A 21,178-nucleotide genomic window follows, 5' to 3' on the forward strand; every position below is an offset into this window, starting at 1 on the left:
TAAATGTATTACCATAAATTGATATGATGAACTACCTGTATATAAACAAAGGATGTCAAGTTTAACATGTTTATTAAGTGTGGACACAATGTTAAATGAAACAGTTTTTGACATTTAACATTTAACATGCTGATGGTGTCACCAGTTAACATTTAACACTTTTAACATTTAACATGTTGTTGTTAAATGTTAATCAGTGGAGACCGGCCTTTACATTCCTTGGCTCTAAGCGACTGCAGCCGGCAGTTGTTTCCTGCGCGGTAGTTGAGATCAGGGAATTGAGATTGTTCTCTTTTATGTTCTTTGGAGTGTTCTCTCGCCGATAGATCATCTTTGATTGAGGCAGGTTGAGGTGCACCGTGGTCTCAGGATTTAAACGTTTTTAAAGATGTCTTTTGATCACTTGTGGCCGGAAATTAAAAGTGCGAAGACTGAGAATAAACATGAATTAGTGTTGGGCGGACCAGCTATATCAAAAAGAATTGAAAGTTCTGGTTTTGACAATGAGTTGTTTTCTGTGACACATCTTAATTTTCTGAATATTAACGATACATGTTTGGAACATGTGTCGCCTAACGTCGGTAATCTTGTCAATTTAACAACATTGGTTTTGCATTCTAACAAAATCAGTTCATTGCCAACAACTATCGGAAATCTTTCAAAGTTGAAAGTTCTTGATTTGTCTAGAAATAAATTGGAAAGCGTTCCTGATGAATTGAAAAATCTGTTGCAGTTGACGACGTTGAATTTAGCCTCAAATTCTCTGCAAGAAATTCCCTGTTTGTCTATGAATACTAAGTTGAGTGTATTAGATTTGTCACGAAATAAGTTTGAGAAATTTCCAGATATCTGTCACGCCGATTTGGTGCATTTGTCGGAAGTAAATCTGAACGGTAACAAAATAAAAGAAATGCCAGGTTCTATCAGCGATCTTCCTTCATTGAAGAATTTGGACGTTGGAGACAATGAAATCACCGCAGTCCCTGGTGAATTGGCAGATTTATCTAAACTGAAAGGTAAGTTGATGTAACAATCAATCTGATTGTGCAATTCTTGATGCTGACCGGCCTCTAGAAAATGGTGGTCTTATTTATCCGTATTTGTTGTTTTATCATGAATATATGGAATAATTTCATTATTTTGTATGTAGGGAAGTCCTAAAATCTTTCGTGTTAATGTTGTTCATTTTGTATTAAATGCCAAATGTTGTTACAGTAACCATACTTGGATCTTCACCATAATTGTTATTTAATAATAATTTAATAGGGCACACAATTTGTGTATATAAAGCAATTACATGTCATTTAAACATAAGTCTACTATAGGCCTATTTCTCTTAGAGCATTCCACAACATGGTAACGAGTACAAGTCAAATTACACAGTGCACACACACAACTATCGTCCGGTTAATGAAAGATCCTAGTTTTGCAGAGTTTGTAGTGGTATCCATGAATTGCCATAGAATTGATAAAATGTCGGAGATCCTGGTTTGTATTGGTCCATGTTCTATTCGTCATTGCTTCAGTCGAATAGAATTCAGGACAAATATCATTCCTTTTGGCCACTCTTTCATCCAAGAGTTTCATCCATTGGACTGTATAAGGTAGAGCAAACTTGAGTCTCAAATCTTCAATTAAAAAAGGCTCCTTTGCAAGTTCATAAACCAGTCTTGATCTAGTAAATCTGGACACACAGAGGGTTGTCTTTAAGAATCAGGCTTTGACTTTTTCTAGAGTGTGTAGGTCATTCTTTGTTAGCTTATCCCAAATGATTTCCAGTCCATATCTTAAAATAGGGATTATTTTTGCGTCAAACAAGGTTATGGCAGTCTTAAGAGATAATCTATTTAAATTCTTGATGTCAAATATTGCTTTCATAGCTGCCGCAGCACGTAGTGTAGTATGAAGTCTAAAGGAGTTTACTGTCATCTGCATCGTCAAGCCCAGATATTTAAAACTGTTCAAGTCGTTTAATGTTTCTGCTTTATACGTCACTTTGTCGCTTGATGTTTGTCCACCCTTCCTGAAAATCATGTAGACAGTCTTTTCAATGTTTACTTGCAATTCATTTGTATCTGTCCACTTCTCCAGTGCATCCAGTGCTTTTTGTAGCTCTTTAACATCGTGTGATCCTAGAACCATATCATCAGCATATAAATAAGTACATGGTTACTTCGTTTGACACCTCTTTTATCGCTTGAACCACATCATAGATAGCTACATTAAACAATAAAGGGCTGAGAGGGTCGCCCTGTAGAATACCATTTGTCTGCGTGATCTCCCTCGATGAAGTTATATTGTCTGAAATGATGACAGTATTCACCATAATTAGTTGTGATTAGTTGTCATTTTGCATGTTAAGTGTTCCGTAATAGAAATGGGTTAAACTGTTGAGGTGGTGGTGGTGGTGATTATTGTTTTAAGAGGAAGTACAACTAGGCATCCATCCTCTAAAATGTTGAGGCTTTATACATCAGTGTTGTCTAGTTGTCATCTTAAATATGGAGTGAAGAGAGTTTTCTTTTCTGATCAGTAAGGTATATGAAGTCAGCAAACTAACATAGACCATAATGTATATTTTAAACATTTTTTTCCATATTGACTTGAGAGACCTCAGATCCAGCTAAACAGTCCTGATCTGGCTGGGAATACAACCTGGGACCTCGAAATAACAGCCTGTTCCATTATCAGTTGTTAGCTCAATGATCAATTTAATTTCAATGACTAGATCTTGTTCTTCTTTAGGCTTGACATCCTCCCAGTATTTCTTGAGCTCAGTGCCATCTTGCCATAACGGCATTGTACCTGCCCATCAACCCATTTGTTATCTAGGATCTTTCTTTATATAGTGCGCTCCCTTTTTCCAATTCACCGACTGTGCCTCTGTCCTCTCTTGGTCAAGGTTTCTGATACATATACTCAGTCAACTTTAAAAATTTTGTTAGCTCCTCTACCCTTTGTCCTTTTGTGCGTTTTCTTTGTGAGGTGGTACGTCCAGTGTAACTTCAATATCCTGGCGTTAATACCTTCCTCTTCTAACCATTCTGCTGGATCACCTCATCCAGCCAGATATCTGAAATATTTGACTCTTCTAATCTCCCTGTACTTTGTAATCATCCAGGCTGGTCCATCATTATTTTAAGTAGAGAACATTTTAACTTAATCTCATTTAAATGGGCCAGTCCATTTCCTTAAGTGCTGTAGCCTACTGTACTTTCAGAGTCTAGAACCTATGCATGCATCTTGTCCACACATCCATCTCTTGTGCTGTTGTCATTTTTTTTCTTTCTCATTTTTTAATTTTGCAAAGCAATAGTGGGTATTAAATCTGAAGTATTTTGTGGTATAATCATTAACAATGAGTGTGTCAAGTAGACTCACGCTCTGTAGATCAGTGGCTCTGTAAATGATTTTACCTCTGGGCCGTCATTGGGAAAATATCAAAATAGTCTTAATTTCAAATTTTATCAAAACCACGTTTGATACAGCAATACTTTTTTCACTTAAGATTCAGTAACTTATTTCGGTATTAGCTCAAGAGTATAAATTATTTATAACTAGTATTTGACTAATGAAACAGTATGGTAGCTAAGTGAGATGTACGTAACTAATTTTTCTCCGAAAAGAACATCAAATATTTATCTAAGGTTCTTTTCCTTTTATAAGAAAGTTGATCAAAACCTAATGCAATATTTACCAGATATGATAAGATCTTTTACAATATTTTGTCCTGAATAATATGTTGACGTCACTGCTGCCAAGGCAGAAAAGCCCGTCTCACATAATTAAGTAGTTGCGAAAGTAGTCTGGCACTGCTGTGTGTTCAGGATCAAAATTGGAAGTTCTCTACCAGTGTGTATCCAAAACTCCAACAAAAAACATTCCTTAGATTTATTTTTAAATGAAGAAATAGTGTCCTAGTGTGGTCCACGAGTTATTCGTGCTCCAGTTACATTGAGGTGATGGCCAAGGAGCATTTCCAAATGGACTTTTTAATTTAGCCTAATCAAATTAATCAAAATTGTTGTAAAATAATTGTTTTTCAAAATAGATAGCTTTCGTGAAGTTTTAATTTGGTTTAGATATGTGTATCATTTCTGAAATAATACTTAATCCAGAATAAGTTATATCACTAGTATTTTTTTGATGACGAGTAACTATAGATTGTTAAATTAACTATATAATATACCACCCACAAGGCTGTGCTTTATGTGTATTTTCTATTAATAGTTATTCTCATAAGTTTCTGGATATATTTTATAATGTAATGATTAATTTATGTACTGTAATTAAGTTAGTAATCAGTCAATATATCTGGGTCTGTACTGCACCCCCTTGGGGGGGGGGTCATGCCTCATAGGTTGAGAACCCATGTTGTAGATGATAAAAGATGAATTTCCAGTCTTGGAGATTGTTCTTGTCCTTTTGGGTTTCCATGTGTATCCTAGTCTTTTTTTTTGTTCCCTTCTCCCACACTGACCAGTTATTATGTTTGTGTGTTTCTTTTCATCTTCCTGTTTTTCCATTTAGCACTTGCTGTACCTGCTGGTGTCTTGTAGGCTCAAAATATTTAGGTAGCACTTTACTAATGTGGGTGCATGTTTAGGAATGAGAAAATTCTGCAAAAATGATTTGAAGTGAAACCCGAAGTAGCAGAGAAGAGAGATTCTTCCTTTATGCTTGCCAGGGACCCACCAAACCACTCCAAGAAATATTGTTAATTATATTGACAACTTAAAATGGATAATGTGATCATTTTCTTTGTTCCTATTAGCAGGAGCAGTTTGCTTTCATTTCCGGTAGAGCTTGCATTGTGTGTGGCCGTAGGGCTGCCCCATTCTGTGATGACAACAAAACCTTGAAGTTTGATGTCATGATGTGTGCCAGATATATCCACAACATGAATATTTTAAGTACAGGAGGAGTGAAATTCACAGATTTTTTAGGCAGACCATTGATCTTGTCACTAGCTAATACTGTCGCAGGGGGTACTAGACACCCATGGGCCGTTTTTACTAGCCACTGGTCTAATCAATCCAGCGGACGCTCTAACCTAGGTACTTACTGCCCCACACCAAAGGTCTAAACAGTCCAGACAAATTTTCTTGTCACTAGTCAATACTAGAAACCTGTGGACTGCTTTGCTGCTCTAACCTAGGAGGTTATGTCCCCGAACCAGTGGTCTAACATATCCAGACCAACGGTCGTGTTGCTAGCCAAGGGTCTGACAAATCTTGTCGCTAGCCAATACTGTCATGGGATACATGGCTCTAACCTAAGGGCGTATGTTCACGGACCAATGGTCTAACCAGACCACTAGCTGCACCTACGTTTGCAGCCTTGTGTAACATGTTATGATGTTGTGTAATTCGTGCCATGTTGGATTTCTAACCTCTCGTTTGCACCTCCATTAGTAAAGTTTTACCAGTTTTTATTCAAGAACAAGAATTAGTCTGCATTGGTGTTGAGTTTAAAGTTTATTATAGATGTGCAACATGAACTGTTTAGTTCAGAAAATTTTCTATTGTGGTTTTTTATTCATATATGTTCTATTTTATTATTCAGAAATCAACCTGAAAGGAAACAAATTGAATGACAGAAGATTGTTCAAGTTGGTAGATCAATGCCGCTCAAAGCAGGTCCTGGATTATGTACGACAGCATTGTCCTCGTTCAAACCCTTCAACAGATTCTGGTGGCGGAGGAGGAAAGGGAAAGAAAGGCAAAAAAGGGAAGAAAGGAGATCAAGGAGATGTAAACGCTATCGCAGATAGTGTAAGTCGGTGTTACCCAATCTTTCTTGTCAGGGAACCCCAAAATATTTCATTAAACCCTGGGGAAGCCTTTGTGCCTGGCACATATTTTAACCCAGGGCAAAAATGTGTATTGTACAGCAGGCGAGCCAAATTGCAATTCGTGTGTTTGCAGTAAAAACTTAGAACAGTGTTTAACATTCTTCATGAAAAAACTTTCCATTTAGGGCTGGTTGCATAAACTATTTGATCTTAGATCAGAGACGAAATTGATCTCAGTTCATGCTAAATTCAGATTTTTTGTTGTAAAATGTTAATCTGAGATCAATTCGCACTGAACTAGGATTGACTTTGACTGGAGAAATTTCTCCAATCAAACTCTTTGATCTCACTCAGTTCAAGGAGTTGTTTTCTATTCGAGATACAAGAACAGGTTACTGTGAACATATTTTATTTTATTTCGTGTCAGAGTGTTGAAAAAACTTAAAATATAAATAAGGTATTATATACAAATAAAACAAAGTACATTTTATGTCACAAAACATGTTTCAGCTTGAATCAAGTCTTGAAGTGTACAACGAGCAGGGCAGGACTGACAGTCATACAGGTGTTGGGTAGTTTGCTGCTCCCCACAATCACAGAAGTCTGACTGATCTTTCAGATAACCCCATTTTTTTAGGTTATCCTTGGATTTACCTACTCCACTCCTCAAACGATTCAGTGCCTTCCAGATTGTCCATTCCAAATGACCAGGGGGTGGAGATTCAGAAGGCACCATCCAATCAGAAAGATGCTCCATTTTTGCTCGCCACATATCACAACGGGCTGTTCTTGTTGGTTTATCCAGAGCCTTGGAGACATTGAGGAATCTTTTCCTGGACTTCAGTCTTCTGGGTCGAGGTCGATGTCCAAATAACGGGTGGTTGCTTGCGAGATCCACCTTCGACCTCTCTTGCCTTGCAAACACTTCTTGCCAAATATCTGGAGGAGAAATACCAGCCAAGCAGTAGAGTTTGTCAGTGGGAGTAGGTTTCAGACACCCAGTTACTATTCTACATGTTTCATTAAGGTCTGAATCCACCCACTTCGTATGGGTTGACCTGAACCATACAGGACATGCATACTCAGCTGCAGAGATACTCAGAGCAAGAGCTGAGGTTCTTAACAAAGTTGGATGGGCTCCCCATTTGCTTGAGCCAAGTTTACGGAGGATGTTATTTCGGGCTGAGACTTTCTCTCCAGAGTTAACACAGCATTTCTTGTATGTTAAGGTCCGGTCTAAAGTGACACCCAGGTACCTTGGTGTAAAACAATGCTTCAATTGCTTACTCTCCCACGTCATGCCCAGCTGTCTAGTAGCTTCTCGATTTCGAAGATGAAATGAACACACCTGGGTCTTAGGTTTTGCAGTAGCCGGTTCTTCTGATAGTACACTGGAAGTTCCTTAAGTGCATTTGAGAGCAGCATTTCAGTGGTTTGAAAGTTGTTGCACTGGACAGCTAAAACCAGGTCATCGGCATAAATGAAGCTTCTTGTAGAAGGCCTTGGCTGGTCATTCGTGTAGATGTTAAAGAGGATTGGCGAGAGGACACTGCCCTGAGGAAGTCCATTCTGTTGATCCCTCCACCTACTGCACTTTCCTTGAAACTCAACAAAGAACCGGCGATTCTGCAGGAGAGTTTCAACAATCTTCGTGAAACCATGCTCTCTGGTGAAGTTATAGAGCTTGGTGATCAAAGTTCTATGATGCACTGTGTCGTACGCTGCTGTAAGGTCCACGAATACCACTCCTGTGATTTTACGTCTTTCAAACATATCCTCTATGTGCTGAGTTAAATTGATTACTGTGAACATATTACCTGTGTTACGATAAATCATAAGAAAATACACAAGACTAACCTAATACAATGTTATGTGTAGTTGTCTGTATATGAGCTATATTACGCTTCTTATAATGCAGTGAAACATAATTCTACAACATAACCTCTATGAATTGCTTATGTTAATGTTTTACAGATGTCTGGTTACTGGGATATAGAGGGTTATTCAGCTAAGTTGTCCATCTCAAATAACATATGGACTGTTCAAGATAGAATGGCGTTAATATCCTCCGAGATAATGCTATTAACTTTGTTTTTGAAATGGAACCACACTATTTTCTACACCTAGCCTTAAATCTACAACAGTACAAGTTCAGCACTGTGATTATTCTGAAAATCGATCCAAGTACTTCTCGAGAAAATTTAATGTGTTCAAACGCGCTTCATTTGCCAGTTGGGGACTGCCCTGTTCGATTCACGCTACGTATGAAACATGAGCTAGCCAGTGACATGCAGAGTTGCTTCACCTTTTCCTGAAAGCTACGTATTTGCTCTGCTGCGCTCATGAAAGCATTGACCAAATTTATGATTTAAAACCTCTTTAATATTGCCATAGGTAATAGGTACCGTAAAGGAAGAACAGACATGCGACGGGCTCTTTGTGACAACAGAGTTCAGTTTTGTACAACACGACAGTCATAATCTCGGTTCATTTTCAGAACTAGGTTCTAAATTGACCAGAAAGCTGGAGCAGGTTCAAGATGATGATGTAAATATAGGAAAATCAAACACAAATACGAAAGCGAATCAAAAAGTAAGTTACACTAGCTTGCGGCGAGAGCACGCTTGTGTGTTGTGGCCGTGGCCAATGCGGAGCAAGCTACAGTAACTGCTGACACTTTCCATAGGTAGGCCGTGTTGTGTGTGCAGAGTGTGCTAGGCTCAGTGGCACGTCAACTGGATGTTCACTCCAAATTGGACGTGCGTGCAACGATCAGATTTCTGTGGGCTAAGCGGCTCAGTTGCACGGTGAGCGTGTAATTTCTCGCCCAGGTATTGTAAAGTGGTGTAAGCAATTTTATGCTGGGCGCACGGTTCTCACAGACGAATATCGCGAAGGCAGGCCCGCAACGTCCAGTACCGTTGCAAAGGTTGGCCGTGTGAGTGGGATCATTAGAGAGAATTGGCGCATAACACTGCGGGAAATTGCCAGCATGCTGAACATTTTGTATGGCAGTGTTTTCTCCATTTCTCACCAGCACTTTGGATTTTTTAAACTGTGTCAAAGACAGGTCCCACGTCTGCTCACCGCTGTTCACAAGGGACAGCATTTCCAATCTTCACTGGCATTTTTGCAACAGTATTGTGTGGAGGGCAAGGAGTTTCTGCGGCGAATCACCACGGGATGAAACGTAGGTCCACCACTTCACCCCCCCCCCCGAAAAAGAGAACCTAGTTGGAATGGGTGAACTCCACACCACCACCACGAAAGAAGGCCAAGGTCCAGCCTTCAGCAGGAAAGGTAATGGTGACAGAATTCTTTGACATGGTGGGTGTGGTGCACGTAGAATTTTTGCCTGAAGGCACGACAATCAACTCGGCTTTGAATTGTCAAACTATGAACCAGTTGGGTAAGGAACTTAAAGAAAAGTGTCAGGGAAAATTGAGCGCCGGTTGATTTTGTTGCACAATAACGCAACACCTCACATGGCCAGCCAAACGTCTCAACTGCTGCAGCGATTCAAGTTGGAGGTATGGCAACATCCGTAGAGTCCAGACTTACGCCATGCGATTATTGTGTGTTCGGTAAGCTGAAAGAGGATCATGGTGGATGACGATTCCAAAACGATGAGAAGTTGAAAGCAGCTGTCTCCAGGTGGTTACATAGTGCTGGAGGTGATTTCTACGCATCCGGAATTAAAAAGTTGGATGACCATTCCTAGAAATGTTTACAGCCTCTTGGAGACTGTGGAAAAATGAACTTCCATTGTATGTTGTATTAGCCGTGTTGTGTATGTGTAGGTGGTTTCATAAATGGCCATAACTTGGAAGTCTAACTTATGTTTGGATTCGCCGTTGTGCTTATAATGTTTTTTCCATTCTGTACTCACATTTTGTTGAAAATTGTACAAGGGAAGCTTTGTAGTCACAATTGAACGCCATTGCTACTGTGCCATGCAGTGTGTGTTCGCTCTCTCTCACCTGACTGACATATGCCACTGGGCTGATATTGATGGGCACCCAGCTGTGCTACTCAGTTCTTTTCTTTCCTGTAGTTTCTCCTTTCCCAATGTGTCCTTGATCTATGTTCTTTGTACGGTCCTTCAGTGTTTTATTATTTGTAACTTGGCTTGCAGAAACTTCATTTCAATTCCCTATGTTTTGCAGTCCTCTCTGGCAATTTTAACTGATGTTTCTGTGCCATAACTGGGACCAAATGTGTCTTGTACAAGACCTCTGTGCATTATTTTGACAACTGTTCATCTCACAGTAGCTCTCTTATGTTCTGATAGAATCTTTCTGCAAGTTGTACACTGTTACTGACCACCTCATCAATCAAATTTGTCTTCCAAGTGGTGATGTTCATCAGCTTCTGTTCATACTCATCTTTTCTCCAGATCACAATATCATTAAAAAGTTATATGCATTTTTGTTCTTTCATAAGATTTTTTTTTTGTTTCCTTCCTAATCTTATCCCATCTTCCTCTTTTATGATCGCATAGAATCACTGTAGTTAGTCTATTATCCAAGTTTCTTCAAAGGGACTATTCAGGCCTTGTGGTCCTCCCAATATTTTTTTTTATACGTTCCTCATTCACTTTCTGGTGTTGAGAATATTCATGTTGTGAGTTTCTTGTTAGTACTGTAAAACGGGGTAACTTAGGACACTTTTGAAATTAAACTGCTAACAAGGTTTGAAAGACAAAATAAAGTTACTGGCACCAAACTCTTAATGAGAGACTGCAGGCTAATGTTTAGTTCAGACTGGACTTCATTTCATGCCTGAAAAGTTAAAATTTAGAAAAATTAAGGGTGTCCAAAGTTAGACTCTTGAGTGGGGCAACTTTGGACATGCCTTTGTTTCACACTGCTGAGTCATATAATAACCAATCTACGTCAGATAACTATCACTTCATGCATTCACATATTTTTCTTGCTCTACATGAACTCACAATTGACATTTGTGCCTAATCTACTTGTGGATGTTGATAAAACCATCGCCCTCTAATATGACTGTGCTAATACACCTTCCCAATACAGCAATATGGACCTAGTTTCCATTTTTACTGCCGAGTGCTGCATCGCTGGCATTGAAACACAATTGTTCATTACAGCACACGTAAAGTATTTTTTATATTTCTGTTTAAATATATAGCCATGTCACTCGATAAACATATTTAAATCACACCTTACATGTCAATAAAGAAAAGCAGTGAAGAGCATGTCCCTCCGTAGCAGAAAAATCGGTACAAAATAATGTTAACGGTAGTAAATACTATAGGAAAGAAATAATTTCACATACCCTTCTATTTTGGAGCTTCATACCAATACCTTTCTGTGTAAGCATTTCGTGTCCTCGTGTTCAAATATTTTGGTGTTTCAAAGATCTCTGCTGTTGATGTAGCCATGTTATTTAAGAATACAGAAATGGCACACTCGCAAATAACTTCACTCAATAACTGTTAATGTCCGATTTCAGGACAACTGAAGTGAGGAGAATCCCACAAAATAAGCACTGAATAGTCGCACATAGATGTAGCAAAATTGTTATGCACACATGGTTATGCTTTCAATACAAAATCATGAATAAGTTTCAGAACCCACAGCAGCAAATCAGATGGGTATTTCAATCTCTCATTTTCATCTCATTTATTGAAAAAGTATATTAACACTGATGAGCACCTTCGTCTTGTCAAAGGAATCGAGCAGCTGTCACACTCGGTTTCCAGGAGTGTTTTTTGAACAACAAAACCTCCCATATACAACAGATATGCTAACTTCGTACAGTGGTAGAACACCGCAGAAAGAGAGAGCTGTGGGATTTTAAATCATGCCTCAGACCAATAATAATTAATAGTTATTGGCTTTGCGTTCCACTAACTACTTTTATGGTTTTCGAAGACACCGAGGTGCAGGAGTTCGTATATGCGCCATTAAATATACTGACATGAGGCTGACATATACCACCGGACTGAACCAGGATCGAACCAGCCAAGTAGGGGCCAGAAGGCCAGAATGAAGAAATCGTTATTGTACAATATTAGCTACCGTTGGCATAGCAGTAACTTACCAGGGGACTTGTGCAGATCCTCGAGGATACACGTGACATTATCTGGTAAATGCGCTGCATTGCGCTTACTTTGAGGTGTGTTTGGAAGAATCTCTTCGGCATTTCCAATCGCAGAAGTGCCATACTCCGCCTCCATATTACTGCTTGCAGGAATAGCCAAGATTCGCATCTCTAAAAAGCGGTGGAGATTGAACATGCCTGACATTTGTGCAGAGCGCTAAAAACCATCTCTATAGTCACTATTGAATGCTTGGGTCAAAATGTAATGAAACCCTGTCTGAAGAAGGTACTTGACACAATCCACTGTTGATGCTGTAGTTAACAGAATGGCGACATGTCTCCTTACTAAGGAAATGGTTACCGACATTCTCACTGGCAGTTTTAAGTTCTTTCAGGTATGGTACTGGGGGGAATCATTTTTCAGCCAATGCAATCTCTCGTTATCAAAGCTGAAGAAATGCATATCGATCCATTTCTTTATTGATAAGTATTTGATTAGGGCACCTGCATTAACAGAATCATGGTATGAATGGTCTGATTTTCTTTATTGTTGTGAGTATTAAAGTATGTAGATCTGTACATGAAAACTTAAAGAAGAAAAATGATGCTGGTATTTTATAGTCACACCAGAAATTGAAAACGGACCAGGGTAATTGGATTTCTACTTTCGTTTACAGTTTTGCAGTGAGTAGTTTTTGTTCGCTCAACATGGAATGAAGTGTCTTTATACCCAAAGAAGGTGTCGAGTTTGTCATATAACATCTGCTGTTCGATGGACATTTCATCGACTACCAGTAAACGCAATATTTCTGCTTAATTTAGGCACCGACTTTCTGAGGCGCTCCTTTGCTAAATGTGTTATTCCAGTCTCACAGTTTATATGTCCGAAGTAGCGTGAAAGTGTGGATTTACTGGGTGTAGTGAACATATAGTTTCGATGATCTCAAATTGAAATTCGGCGAGAAATCCTTTCTTGAAATAAAATTTAGCCCTTCTTAATGTTGTTGCTCATTCAAAGAAAGTTCATGAAACGAAACGCTATTTTCCGATCTGCTTTTGCCAATACATAAAGGCGCACAGCAGTAAACTATATTATGTACATAAACATTAAAGTGGTTCACGACCAAATAAGGTAAACACAAGCTGAAATTACTCCAGCACTCTTAGTAATGATCACTGAGTGAGTCTTGTCAAGCAGACTAATGCCAGCTTCTCAGTGCTCCAAGCGCCTGAACTAGTAACTACGCCGTGTTCGCTCGTTTACGTGTGTGACCGAGCAAATGAGAAGGCGTATTAGCGCAGTCATGATAGAGGGCGATGATAAAACCAACAATATTGTCCCTTGTCTTACAAAAATTCTTATTTCGGCTACCTAGTGAATGGGATTTATAAAATCTAAAATGAGATCTGTCTTTCATACCTACAAATCTTCCAAAATTTCACATGGCATGTCTGTCATTTTTAACTAAAGTGTCCTTTGTTGCTGATATTGATGTGAGGCCTGTAACCTCATATTCTTGGTAGATATAATTTTGTTCACAGCATATTCATGTCTATATACCTTCTTTTTATGGGAAAGACAGTTATAATAAAGTTCTCTCTTTTATAGCTTCCCCACACGGTGTTGTGACACTTTCATTTACTGTCTCCATTGTTTCTTCAGAGATTGAGATCAGTGATGGCCTGTGTGGTTTGGTAAGGTGCATAGAAAACACGAATGTTAAGTTGTTTACTGAGATTCAGAAAACAAATGCACAGTGGTGGGACTTTCAAGTTGCTGTACCGATGTCGAAAGTTAGCTCTGCATCCAAAGTTACTCCATTTTATGATATAAAGCTGATGTTTGTGTCCTCGTTTTTTTGTTTATTTTTATCTTATCTGTGGTGTCTTCTGATGTAAGACCAATTTTCTTCAGGTCCTCTCTTATTTCTCTGAACCATCTGCATCCTTTTATGGTATTTTTTGAGTCGAGATTATATTCTTAACAGTTGTTTCAGAAGCCTCGAATCTTGCATTCTCATTGTGTGTCCAGAGTATCCCAGTCTCCTCTTGCGCATAGTATCAGTAATGGGTTTAAAACTCTTTTCACAACCTTGTTCGCCACTGTCCGTCCTTCTGTTATTATTTGTTAATGCAGTTTCTTCCAATTCTTCTTTTGATCTTCTGGAGTCCGTCGGTCTTTGATTGTTCATTCAGGTGGAAGAGTTTCTGCTGCATATGTGACTTCCGGTTTTATAACCGTGTTGCGGTTTAGTTTTGCGTTTATGATAGGCATTTATTTTTGTAGATGTTCTAGGTTAATATTTGTGCTTTTGCTAACTTGTTTGTTTTTACTTGGATCAAGTTCTTCTCAATTTTGACTTTATTACCATTTATGCTTATTTTTTTTAATGATTTAGCTTGATCTAAGTCAGTTGCTAATAATGCAAAGTTGTCAGTGTTTAATATAAATATAACTAACAAAGGTGAATATTTCGCTGTCTTTTCCTGTTTCCGTTTTGAACCATTCTATGTTCCCAGATTTAGTTTACCCACAATGGCAACATTTGTAATTCATATCTATTACTCCATATCTTCACCCACATTTTTCTGCACCAGGTTTTCCCTCATGTTTTAATAATAAAGGTACAAAATACACAAGATGCAGATAGCTGCTTCAGGAATAAGTTATGTTTTAGACAAACAGATCTATTGAAATATTCCTCCTATTACACAAGATAGTGCCTTAAATATGAAGTGACTTGTAAGCTCTCTTTCCTTACTTGTCTGTATATGTTAACACTGTGTGTTTCTGTCTTCAGGTGGAGCAGCTGTCTCACAGAATGCAGGTCATTCATGTAAGCGACTCCACCCCTATTGTGAGGATCGATGAGGTGGTTAAAAGTGTGAGGCCTCACATCCTTTGCTGCATTGTGAGGAACATCGCCTTCACAGAAGATTCGCTCAAGAAGTTTATTCAACTTCAGGTGAGAACCAGTTTAACATGTCCTTAGTCTGAGCCAAGAGGCAGTGTGAGGGTCATTATTTTTATAAAAGCTATTATGGAGGGCTGCACAGACTTATCCCCCTTTATACTGTACCTATTTACTCGCGTGTATCTGACCGTTGCATATATCCCATACTTGAATTTTTAAATTTGGAATTGAGGGAGACAGATAATCCTAAAATCAAAGACATGAATGGAATGGCAGAAGACTAATTTACATGAGTAAAGTCCTGCTGTACATAATGAATCAATGACTAAAAATTTTCTTGTAATCTCAGATTTCTGCTGAACAAGCAGATTTTGTGGCAGATAAAGGTACATGAGTCAGTAACAGACATGAGGCAGATAATTGAAAAATGCCACGAGTTCTGTGCCCCTGCCTATATTTGTTTCCTTGTTTATAAAAAAAGGCCTTCGACTGTGTCAAGTAGGACAAGTTGTGGGAAGTGCTCAATGAATGTGGAGTCAGTCATAATGCAATTGTAAGGGTGGATGGTGAATGCTCAGAATTTTTCAATGTGACAAAGGGAGTCAGGCAAGGTTGCATATTGTCACCCCAACTCTACAACATCTACGCCTAGTATGTAATGAGAAGAGCACTGGATGGCTGGGATAGTGGAATTTCAATCGGTGGTAGGAAAATCGACAATTTACGCTTCGCTGATACTACAATCATTGCAGGAAGTGGACAAGAACTTGATGAATTGCTCTCTAGAGTGTAAATCATTAGTTCGGATTTCGGTCTAGAAATTAACATGAAAAAGACCAAACTAATGGTTATCAACTGACAGTCAAATCCCAATCCAAATGACAGGCTGCCTGAAAGATCTAGAGTTGGTGAATGATTGTGTATATCTGAGTTCCATAATCAGTAACACAGGAAATTGTGATAAAGAAATAAAATGATGGATTGCCCTAGTTCGTGCCACAATGGTTAAACTTACAAAGATCTGGCAGCCATTTTCACACCAGGCAAATGCTGGGGCTGTACCTTAATTAAGGCCACGGCCGCTTCCTTCCAACTCCTAGGCCTTTCCTATCCCATCGTCGCCATAAGACCTATCTGTGTCGATGCGACGTAAAGCCCCTAGCAAAAAAAAAAAAAAAAAAAAAAAGATCTGGCAGAACCGGGCATTATCCAAAACAGTGAAAATACGATTGGTGGAACCACTGGTATTTTCTGTTTTCCTGTACGGTTGTGTGACCTGGACTGTTAAGGCTAGTGATAAGAACGAAATAGATGCCTTTGAGATGTGTTGAAACCGGGCGAGTTGGCTGTGTGGTTAGGGGCGTGCAGCTATGAGCGTGCATCCGGGAGATAGTGGGTTCGAACCCCACTGTCGGCAACCCTGAAGATGGTTTCCCATTTTCACACCAGGCAAATGCTGGGGCTGTACCTTAAGGCCACAGCCGCTTCCTTCCCATTCCTAGGCCTTTCCTATCCCACCGTCGCCATAAGACCTATCTTTGTCTGTGCAACGCAAAACAAATAGTAGAGATGTGGTGTTGACGGAGAATGCTCTGTGTACTATGGACAGAAAGAACAACAAATATCTCCATTATAGAAGAAATGAGAATAACAAAACTTTTATCTTCCTGCATTAGTGAAAGTTACCTCCAGTTCCTGGGACACATTTTGAGGAGAGGAGACAATTTAAAAAAGACCATTCTTGAAGGCAAAATTGAAGGCACCAGACCAAGTGGCAGAACAACAAGTAGATGGTTAAACCAAGCAAAGATGATCACAGGTCTACCTCTTCACAATATCTTGAAGAGCTGAAGTCCGCTCAGGATGAAAAAGTCTCGTTAAGAATGCAGTTACTAATGAAGTGAAGAAATGTGGTCACGACGCTCAGCAATGAGTAAACCGACTGCTGATGATGACATGACGCAGAAGGCAATCGTGAAGTTAGGAAATTGTATGAGAGAATGGTTTGAAATCAGAAGCGGAACTCTGTTCACGTTACATATTGAAGACTTTCAAGTTGGAAGAGGAGGAGGAAGTAAGCATAGGAAGCCAGAAGATAATCTTCAGTGGGTTTGCTGATAACGTGGTACTGCTTGGAGAAGAAACCATTTTCCTTCAAAGGACCCTGTCCAGACTAGAAAAAGGAATGCAAGTGTATGGAGTGAAAATAAACTCAAAGAAAACTAAGGTGATAAGAGCATATGACAATGTAAAAGTAACAGGTCGAATTGAACAGGTAGCACAGTACTGATATTTGGGGAGCATGCGAGGTGACAACTGGAGGAGTGAGAAAGAAATAAAAACAATAATAGCAATGTCTAAACAAGCTTTCAAGAAAAAGAATACATTTTTATGCAAAATGTATGGCTATGAAACCTGGACGTTGAAGGAGAGAGAGAGATAATTGAATCATTCGAGGTGCGAGTTTAAAGGAGAATGGAGAAGATAAAATTGGTGGATAAAGTGAAGAACAGTACAGTACAGTACAGTACTGGAAAAATCAAGGAACAAAGAACTCTCCTAAACCTGATTAAAGAGAGGAAAGCAAAGTGGATGAGACTTACATTGAGAGGAAGAGGACTTGTAACTACAGTTCTTGAAGATACAGTGAAAGGGGAAAAGAAACTAGGAAGGAGAAGATTAACAATGCTGAATGAAATGAAAAGGAGAAGATAACAGACGACCAAGCAGTTGGCTTAGGACAGGAGCAGATGGAGACAGCTATGGTATCAAGAACCTCCCAGTAGGCAGAATGCCTGATGATGATGATGATATGGCCGGGCAAGCACTTGGTCAGAGAGAGGAACATTCGGAAGCGAGAGGGTTGAGCATGCACACAACGTCCAACATTGCTCCTAATGAGCAAACTTTGGACCCAGGTGTTCTGTAGCTCTTGCAGGCTGACGTGTGAGTGGGAATGGATGTATTAATGCATTGTAGGTAGTAATAGGTCATTCGTTGGTGCTTATTATATCATTTATAGTTTTGAGTTCTTGTCAATCCCTTTGATTGAATGGTCAGCGTTGAGGCCTTCGGTTCATAGGGTCCCAGATTCAATTCCTGGCTGGGTCAGGGATTTTAATTGCATTTGATTAATTCTTCTGGCTCGGGACTGGGTGTTTGTGTCCCAACTCTCTCCTTTTCAAATTCACACAACACACTACACTAACAACCACCACAGAAACGCGCAATAGTGATTACATCCCGACACATAGGATTGGTGTCAGGAAGGGCATCCGGCCGTAAAACAGGGCCCAATTCACATATGCGGCACCAATTCGTACCCACGACCCCACAGGTGTGGGAAAAGCGTTAGGAGATAGTTTCTATATGTTATTATAGGCCATAAAGAACTGGGTCTAATATACCCATAATATGGCGGCAAAGAGACCAAGGGGTAAAACAATTCACAGTGAGGCTAGAAACTTAATTGAAGGAATTATAAAGTTATGTGGTCACGAAGTTCAGAATAAATGTATCTTTGTGCCTATAACTAACCCTACGCTTAGGGCTGCAGAGAACTTTAATGTTTCAGGGCGAACAATGCGGCGTATAAGAAATGAACTTAGTAATGGTGACGAAGACAGTAACTACAGTGGATCAATGCTTTTAGTATTGATTAGTAGTGTACTGGCAGCAGCTCCTCTCTCCCTGCCTAAGTGCTCGCCCGGTCATCTCACTGCGTGTCCATATTAACTTGCATCGGTTTTTCTTCATGTGTCAGTATAACAACAACATATACCCTATAACATGTGTGCCTGCTTTCAGCTCAAGGTTGAACTGTTGTTGAGTCATCAGTCCATGGACTGGTTTGATGCAGCCTTCCATGCCACCCTATCCTTTGCTAACCTTTTCATTTCTACGTAACTATTGCATCCTAGATCTACTCTAATCTGCTTGTCATATTCATACTTTGGTCTACCCCTACTGTTCTTACACTTCCTTCAAAAACCAACTGAACAAGTCCTGGGTGTCTTTAAGATGTATCCTATCATTCTATCTGTTCTTCTCGTCAAATTTAGCCAAATCGATCTCCTCTCACCAATTCGATACAGTATCTCTTCATTCGTGATTCGATCTATCCATCTCACCTTCAATCTTCTGTAACACCACATTTCAAAAGCTTCTAATCTCTTTCTTTCTGAGCTAGTTATCACCCATGTTTCACTTCCATACAATGCCACGCTCCAGATGAAAGTCTTCAGAAACATCTTTTTGATTCCTATATCAATGTTTAAGTGAGCAAATTTCTTTTCTTAAGAAAGCTCTTCGTTGTGTGCTAGTCTGCATGTTATGTCCTCCTTACTTCTGCCATCGTTAGTTATTTTAATACCAAAGTAACAGTATTCATCTACTTCCATTAAGACTTCATTTCCTAATCCAATATTTCCTGCATCGCCTGCCTTCGTTCGACTGCACTCCATTACTTTTGTTTTGGACTTATTTATTTTCATCTTGTACTCCTTACCCAAGACTTCGTCCATACCATTCAACTTCTCAATCTTCTGCAGTCTCAGATAAAATAACACTATTATTGGCAAATCTCAAGGTTTTGATTTCTTCTACTTGGATTGTGATTCCCCTTCCAAATTCCTCTTTGATTTCCTTTACTGCCTGTTTTATGTAAATATTGGAAAGGAGGGGGGACAAACTGCTGCCTTGCCTCACTCCTTTCTGGATTGCTGCTTCTTTTCCAAAGCCCTCGATTCTTATCACTGCAGACTGATTTTTATACAGATTGTAGATAATTCTTCATTCTCTGTATCTGATCCCAATCTGCTTCAGAATCTAAACAGCTTGGTCCAATCAACATTATTGAATGCCTTTTCTAGATCTACAAACACCATGTATGTGGGCTTGTCCTCAATTCGATCCTCTAAGATCATATAATACAGATGTTGATTCCCATAGGGAATTTAAAATATTTGTCCTGAATGAGTAAATTTATAATACCAATATAACGGTCCGTTATTATATTATCTGATGGCCAGGCAGGCATCAATTTTTGGAAATGAGACATAGCTCTCATAGTGCATTGGCACTGCTGGTGGCTTCAGGTGGCCTATGTAGTGGCCTTCACGGTATGCACTAGCCTTGCGTCTTGGGTGGTGTGCTAAGTCCCAACTGATGAGCCTAGCTTGGCACACGAGGGCGAAACGCAGGCAACTAAGATCAGACGTAAAGTCGGGATTGCTTCACGTGTTCCCACATTTCTTCTGAAGCCAGATTGATCTTCTCCCAACTCAGCTTCAACTTGTCTTTCCATTCTTCTGTAAATAATACATGGTAACATTTTGCAGGCATGAGATACTAAACCAATGGTGCAGTAGTTTTCACACTTGTCAGCACCGGCTTTCTTGGGAATAGGTATAACATTCTGCCGAAAATCGGATGGTACTTCTCCTGTCTCATACATCTTACGCACTAAATGGAATAACCTTGCCATGCTGGTTTCTCCTAAGGCAGTCAGTAATTCAGAGGAAATGTTATCAATTTCAGGTGCCTTGTTCCTATTAAGGTCTCTCACAGCTCTGTCAAACTCTGACCTCAAAATTGGGTCTCCCATTTCATCAGCATCAACAGCCTCTTCTTGTTCCACAACCAAATAATCTACATTTTTACCTTGATTTAACTGTTGGATATGTTCCTGCCATCTTTCTGCTTTGTCTTCTTTCCCTAGAAGTGGCCTACCATCTGAGCTCTTATTATTCATACACCGATTTCCCTTCTCCAAAGGTTTCCTTAATTTTCCTGTATGCAGCATCTACCTTTGCTAGGACCATACAACCTTCTACATCCTTGCACTTCTCCTTTAGCCATTCTTCCTTAGCTACCTTGCACTTCCTATCCACTTCATTCTTTAATTGCCTGTATTCTTTTCTGCCCTCTTCATTTCTAGCATTCTTGTATTTTCGTCCATCAGTCAGATCTAGTATCTCCTGAGTTATGCACCGATTCTTAGTTGATCTTTTCTTCCTTCCTAACATTTCTTCAGCAGCCCTGCTGATTTCATTTTTCATGACTACCCGCTCTTCCTCTATTGTTTCCTTCAGCCTTTTCATTTAGTCCTTATGCAACATGTTCCATGGAACAATGCCTCACACTCTTATCTTTCAGCCTGTCTGGATCCCATCTCCTTGCATTCCTTCCTTTCTCCAATTTCTTCAACTTTAGATGGCATTTCATGACCAAGTTGTGGTCAGAGTCCACGTCTGTTCCTGGGAAAGTTTTGCAATCCAACACCTGGTTTCTGAATGTATGTATACAACCGTCATTTGTGGTGTTTGAACCAAGTATTGGCAAGGACTAAGTTATGGTCAGTGCAGAATTCAACCAGCCGACTTCCTCTTTTGTTCCTTTG

General features: G+C 39.5%; 1 protein-coding gene across 1 annotated transcript in view; it reads left to right on the plus strand.

Moving 5' to 3' along the window:
• Positions 1 to 337: 337 nt before the first annotated feature.
• Positions 338 to 21,178, plus strand: part of LOC136886462 (leucine-rich repeat-containing protein 47) — a 43,820-nt gene continuing 22,979 nt past the window's right edge. The window contains exons 1-3 of the mRNA XM_067159251.2: positions 338 to 1,016; positions 5,566 to 5,774; positions 14,665 to 14,829. Coding sequence (XP_067015352.2) covers positions 389 to 1,016; positions 5,566 to 5,774; positions 14,665 to 14,829 — 1,002 coding nt within the window. The 5' untranslated portion in view covers positions 338 to 388. The remainder of the gene's footprint in view (positions 1,017 to 5,565; positions 5,775 to 14,664; positions 14,830 to 21,178) is intronic.

Source organism: Anabrus simplex, chromosome X, assembly GCF_040414725.1.
Source record: "Anabrus simplex isolate iqAnaSimp1 chromosome X, ASM4041472v1, whole genome shotgun sequence".
Lineage (NCBI taxonomy): Eukaryota > Metazoa > Arthropoda > Insecta > Orthoptera > Tettigoniidae > Anabrus > Anabrus simplex.